Consider the following 6,676-nt stretch of genomic DNA (forward strand, 5'->3'; position numbering starts at 1 on the left):
CTGTTCTATTGTGTCTCCATATCCTTTTATACACTCTTAGAAAAAAGGTACTATCTATAACCTTAAAGGGTTCTTCGGCTGTCCCCATAGGAGAACCCTTTGAATAACCCCTTTTTGGTTGCAGGTAGAACACATTTGGGTTCAATCTAGAACCCTCTGTAGAGAGGGTTCTATGTGGAACCAAAAGGGGTTCATCAAAGGGTTCTCCTATGGGGACAGCCGAAGAACCCTTTAGGGTTATAGATAGCACCTTTTTTTCTAAGACTGTAGGCATATGGGAGCTATTGCTGGGTTAGCTGCCTGCCAGCAATGCAATCGAGTGGACTTTAATATATTCCCAAAAGAGACTGGTTTCTCTGATGTATACCACAAAGCATGACAACCACACATAGCGCCCACCACATAAAAACGGGCCCAAGTGGAAATGTACACCGAAATTCACCCACCCCACCTCAAAAAAAGTTTCTCCATTACACAGAAATAAACTTTTTTCTACTATTAAGTCACTGACAAGAAAATGTTAGGATGTTACAGACCTCAAGCTAAGACAAGCCTCCTAAAATATTTAGATAATTGGCCCTCAGCTAGAGATGTTCTCACAACTTATTCTAAGGATTCTGAACAACTTGAACAAGAATTCTGTACAGCTTGAACAAGTAGTCTCTGTTCTCTCATAACATAATGATAACTCAAAAGTTATTTCCATAGAGCAATTTTCTGTATATAAACTTTTGGCAAACGGAAAGAGGACAGTCTATTGGCTTTCATGTGCTTGTTCCAGTGATGTAACCAAGCCATTATCCAACCCTGTCACGTTCATTGGTAGTTGGAGTCCGAAAGTAAAGTTTTACTCTTAATTTATTTGGCAAGCGTTTGTGGAAAGATCCTCAGTGTATTGTATTGGGAATGGCATACGTATTGAAAGTAGATGGAGAAAAGTTATTGAATTTATTAAGATCTAAGCCATGGTCCATTGATAGAATACAGTGTTTGAATACAGTGTGCCTACAGTACCAGAATAAAACTCTACATTTCAGCAAGAAATGGGATTACAAAAAAACATGTTTTATGTAATTGAAATATGAAATAGGCCCATGCATGGTGTGGTTTGTAGGTAGCCAGGGAGAAAGCAGCAGTTCTATGGCGCTTACATTATACGAGCCGAGGCGTGAGCAGAGTTAATTCAGTTTCTATTACAGGCTACACTGGTTCAGTGGGCCAGTCTGACAGCATAGTGCATTCAGTTTCTACTACAGGCTACTCTAGTCGTGGGTCAGTCTGACAGCAACTTCTAGGTGGCACATTAACCCACTCTTTCAGTTCACCCATATTAGCCTGGTTGAGCAAGAGCCAGCAGCCAGTCAGTCCTCCTAACAAAGACTGATCTTAGCTCATATAGACAATATTGTTCATGCTATTTGAGGTAGCCTACTGATTGGCACACTAATTACACATGACAATGTCAATGATAATGTATGAAATTGGCTCACTGACATAATTCCTATAGTTTTTCAGAAATTAATACATTATTTTATTTTGCTTTTAAAAAATAGGGTAGATTTGTATTGCAAATCTAATTTAAAACCCATGTAAAATCAAAAATAAGTTGATTGTTCGCATAGAGTATATTGCAAAGTGATTCAATTCCTGACTTCTGTCCTTAAACAATAGATTGTGTCTGCAAAAATCCACTTTGTAGTCTGGAACAATTGTAACAGATGCAACTCCGGCTGCACATACTCCTTGTTCTACTACGCAGTGCATTCCCCAGAGAGTAAATGGCGAAGCGAGAGAGGTAACTGGGCTCACAATCTGTCTTCTCCAGCAGGGGACTTTCTTTTCCGCTCACCGAGCGAGTTTTTGTATGGAGGTCAATGAGAGTGTAGAATTTGGTTTAAAAAAAACATGTAATGGTTTATTTGCTACATGTGGCTTATTTGATCGGATAGAAGTTTCATAGTGATTAGGTTGTTACGAGTGTACTGATATAAGTAGGAGACGTGACATCTAGGCAATTTTAAGGAAAAAACACTCTATAGGAGTTGTCCTTGGTCTTCACTAGTTACCACAGCCACAAAGTCATAAACCCAGTTTATATATACAATGTATCTTCTTAAAATGTGATTTTAAATCTAACCGTAACCACACTGCTAACCTTGTGCCCAACCCTAACCTTGAAGTAGAACCAAAAAGCAATTTTGGCTTTTCATGATTTTTTACCCCAATTTAGCATTATCTTTACTTTGTGGCTGTGGTAACTAGTGGAAACCGCTGTGCACGCGTATCTGCCCTCTTATTGGCTAGAATGGTCCCACCTGGTCTTTTCTTCTCCCGACTGCCTTCCATTTTTGAATACGTTTCTTTACATTGTTCAGGCGGCCACTACAGTATCTGGTCAATGTAATCGATCATCTAATCTGTGATTCCCCACCGAGTTTTGCTTTTCCTTATGTAACTAATGTGAATACTATAGTGGGGTACCCTCTACTTCCATTTTCGCAAGGTTAAACCGTGTAAATCATTACTATTATTTAGTAGTTTCGTTTTGTTAGGCGTAAATGCATGCAAATAATCTATGGTGCGTTCCTGGGCTGGCTGGTGAATTGCTTTGAAATGTCCAACGTGGCCATAAACTCATTCCCATATCATAGAACGGAAGATGCCTTATTATTCTTATTATTACTATTATTATTGCTGCTGCTAAGAACCAGACGAGACACCCGGCATTTGTGAGATCACACGTGTAAATTTGTACCCAGCCCGCCTCCATTTTCTTGGAATTCCATAATGCGCATGGAGAGTAGATCCATCCGCGTCTCCAGACGGTATAGACCTTTCCATAAACACGTTTTGCGGTGTGTGTTTTGTCCCCGTATTTTCCGAGCAGATGCATACGTATTTATACCAAATAAACATTACAAAGGCAGTAGAATATTTAAAATGTAATGTCCCATATTGATTGTTACGTTTTGGCGCGATTTTGGGCTGTGGAAGGATACTGCTGTGCTGTGGTAGTATATAGTGAAATCTGTCTCGCCGCCACACCTACCCACAGATCGATCTGGTATAGTGCGTGAGGTATGGTAGCTAGATTAAAACGCAGTGGACCTTCAGTACTTTTAGATACAGCAGAATAATTACATTCGTTTATCTCCGTTTAAATTTCGTTGGAATTTAAAAACTCACGAAGCAAAGGCGCCGTCTTCCTTTTCTCATCCCTTGAAAGAATAAAGGTAAGAGTTTATATTTACAGGGTCAGAGTTTATTTCACATGGGTTTTTTCACGTGTTTTTTTTCACATGCCGGTAATTTAGCTGGATTTCTTTCGTAGTTTGTCTAACTAGCTCGCTATCAGACGTTTAAAACACTTATATTTCAAAAGAGATTACAGAATGCACGAAAGGGTAATTTATAATGCATGAGTGATTTTTAGCTTAAATTCTTTATTTTGACAAACATTTTTAATGTGCAACTGTCGATGCATGTTAGGCTACTTTTTATATTTTTGTACATTTAGATTAACTAATCAAATGAAATGTCCAGGTTGAACGCCCATATATATGTAACGTTAGTTTAGTTATGCCATAGTTATTCTCTGTTCTGCTAGCCTACTGCTTGTTTATAGTAACTGCACCACTTTAGCCCTTTAAAACGTCTACTGGTATTTTAGCCACGATTTACGATTGAGTTCCGCGGCGACAAGTGTGGGCGGGCTGGTTCGCCGTAGTTTTTCAGCACCCATCTGCGGTATTTAAATGTTAAATTAAACGTCAGCTATTCAACTAACTGTGGTAGATGAATTCTAGTTGATTGATATACATGTATCTGTGATATTTCTGAAATGTTATTGTTAAATACTACCCAATTTAAACATTTGTCCCCCAATCCCCTCTTTTCCATAAATTGTGCGTTCCTGTATTATAGCCAGCCTACTTATGCTAAAAAATATATATATTTTAGTCTGCTGAGCCATTTAATTTGTTAATATTCTTATCTTTAATACTTTTTTATTGTTGAATTGTCGAGGAGGAAACGAAAAGTAGCATTTCGTTTGTGTATATACCGTACATACGACTAATACAAAACTTGAAAATGTGAATCATAATGGGAGAGAAGATGTTGAACTTTCCTTGAGGAAAATGTTAATTTGGAGACTGAGCTCCCCAGCTGTTTAAATTATGTCATGGGGATAACATCTGGTTGATGACCACCCTCATTGGGGCGGGCAAGGATGTAAACATAAATCAAATGTTGTGCTTGCAGTTGGAGTACTAAGAGCACCACTAAAAATTGAGAGCTCTCATCACACTTGCATAGTATTTTGCCCTTTTTGCGGTGGTGCGTTCTACTGTTCTTTTTAACACGTTTTATCTTCCCTCTTCCCAGAGTCAGCCAAAATGCTGCAGAGTTTCTCTCAGTCACAAGATTGGTTCTACTCCGAGCCTCTCTTATTTGATGATGAATTCTGCCAGAGCTTGATGAAGGACCTACAGTCGCTCCCCACGCCACCCCAGTCCCCTCCGATGAAGGCTGGACTCAATGCCAAACCACTTTCCAAGGAGGACCAGTTGAGCTACGTCTCTGATATACTCCTGGAGGATCAAGACCCACAACTAAATTGGAATTTTGACATTTTGTACGATGGCAATGCAACCGTGACAAAGGACCAACAGCCAGAGGAGTCCGACGACTGTTTGTGGCATTGCCTCGGTGATAAGTCTATGGAAGAGAAGTTATCGTCTGTGCTCTCCAGCAGCCCGCTGCTCTCAGACATGGACACAAGAATCTTTGAGGAAATTGCTGGCTCCACACTGGACTGCCACACCGCGGCACTCGCGTGCCAAGCTTTGGAGAATGAGGATTTACTATTGGACCGGCAGGAGCAAGGCAGCGAGTCAACCTCCGACTACGGCTCGGCGGGAGGCGAATTCTCAACTTATGGGAGCAGTGCTAGCGATACTGGTGAGTTGGTCCTCATTCTTGCCTGAGCTGTGCTTGTAAATGAAAAGGTTACACTAGCATGTGAGTTATTTGCTAGAATGTTAAGAGGAACTGTTATAAAGTGACTTTAGGCCATTTTACATAGGTAGTGACACATCAGTTGTACTATAGAGTGGATGACCTCATGCATGCTTTTTAAACACCATAATTTCATAAGGGAATTTTAAATTAGGACCATGTTTTTCTTGCACCGTTCAATGCTATTTCTCAAGAGCTTCTGCAAAAATTAACAACATAAGTTAGGCTATCTGTTGTGCAAGCTTGCAATACAAAATGATAAACAACGTAGAAGGAAAGTTGGCAACATTGTCCAGAAAGTCGCAGTTAAAAATGTGGTCGTCTAAAGCCAAGGCATCTGAATTGCAGTTGTTCAAATGTTATCGGAAATGACTGCTAACCCAATCTCTTGTGGATTCTCTTCTCCACAGAGGAGGAGATAGACGTAGTGACTGTGAAGAGGACTGCCAGCCCCTCCCAGTCGGCAGAGGAGAGCCGGCGGCAACGGCGTGCCATCAAGCGACAACACCTGGAGATCCAGCTGCAGCACAATTATGCTGCCCCCTGCCCCACATCACCCCTCCGCCCAGAGCTCTCGACCGCCTCAAACTCCCACCACAAGCGCTCCCGGGTCTCTGACTCGCACAGACACCACCACCACGGCTCGTCGGGCCGCTCATCCTCGTCCCGCCACTACCTCAGCAGTCACCACCAGCCCAGCTCCTCTAGGCAGTCGCCGGACGTGGAAGATGAGGAGGAGAGGAGGCATACCCACAATGTGATGGAGAGGCAGCGGCGCAACGAGCTGAAGAACTGCTTCCTGCGGCTCAGGGATAACGTACCCGAGCTGTCCAATAACGACAAGGCCTCCAAGGTGGTCATCCTGAAGAGGGCACGTGACAGCATCCGTGGCCTGGAGCTGGAGGGCCAGAGACTGAACGCCAAGCGAGACAAGCTCAGAGACGGGCAGGAGCAGCTCAAAGCTAAACTGGAGCAGCTCATGAGGTAATGGTGGGACCAAGGAGATGTAACACAAACAGGTGTAACACAAACATTTAGAGACATTTAAATAAACCTGTTGAGAAGACCTGTCTGGACTTCAGGCTTAACGCTGCGCACACTCTGCATGGTGGCATCCATCCCCTGCAGTGACTGTTCAAGAAGAAGTGAATGTAGGGCCTCCCGGGTGGCGCAGTGGTCTAGGGCACTGCATCGCAGTGCTAACTGCGCCACCAGAGTCTCTGGGTTCGCGCCCAGGCTCTGTCGCAGCCGGCCGCGACCGGGAGGTCCGTGGGGCGACGCACAATTGGCATAGCGTCGTCCGGGTTAGGGAGGGTTTGGCCGGTAGGGATATCCTTGTCTCATCGCGCTCCAGCGACTCCTGTGGCGGGCCGGGCGCAGTGCGCGCCAACCAAGGGGGCCAGGTACACGGTGTTTCCTCCGACACATTGGTGCGGCTGGCTTCCGGGTTGGAGGCGCGCTGTGTTAAGAAGCAGTACGGCTGGTTGGGTTGTGCTTCGGAGGACGCATGGCTTTCGACCTTCGTCTCTCCCGAGCCCGTACGGGAGTTGTAGCGATGAGACAAGGTAGTAATTACTAGCGATTGGATACCACGAAAATTGGGGAGAAAATGGGAGAAAATTTTTAGAAAAAAAAAAAAAAGAAGAAGAAGAAGTGA

At 43.3% G+C, this 6,676-nt stretch overlaps 1 protein-coding gene across 1 annotated transcript; it reads left to right on the forward strand.

The window, feature by feature from the left end:
* Positions 1-3,065: 3,065 nt before the first annotated feature.
* Positions 3,066-6,267, forward strand: mych (myelocytomatosis oncogene homolog). The gene is made up of 3 exons (XM_038971419.1): positions 3,066-3,233; positions 4,387-4,962; positions 5,430-6,267. Exons 2-3 carry the CDS (start codon positions 4,398-4,400, stop codon positions 6,005-6,007), a joined length of 1,143 nt encoding a protein of 380 aa, XP_038827347.1. The 5' UTR covers positions 3,066-3,233; positions 4,387-4,397; the 3' UTR covers positions 6,008-6,267.
* Positions 6,268-6,676: the final 409 nt, after the last annotated feature.

This window comes from Salvelinus namaycush, chromosome 2, assembly GCF_016432855.1.
Source record: "Salvelinus namaycush isolate Seneca chromosome 2, SaNama_1.0, whole genome shotgun sequence".
NCBI lineage: Eukaryota > Metazoa > Chordata > Actinopteri > Salmoniformes > Salmonidae > Salvelinus > Salvelinus namaycush.

Excerpts from the sequence above, each read along its gene's own strand:
- mych (XM_038971419.1), top strand. The coding sequence starts at position 4,398 with ATGCTGCAGAGTTTCTCTCAGTCACAAGATTGGTTCTACTCCGAGCCT. Across the intron at positions 4,963-5,429 it reads GAGCAGTGCTAGCGATACTG|AGGAGGAGATAGACGTAGTG; the intron begins GTGAGTTGGTCC and ends TCTTCTCCACAG.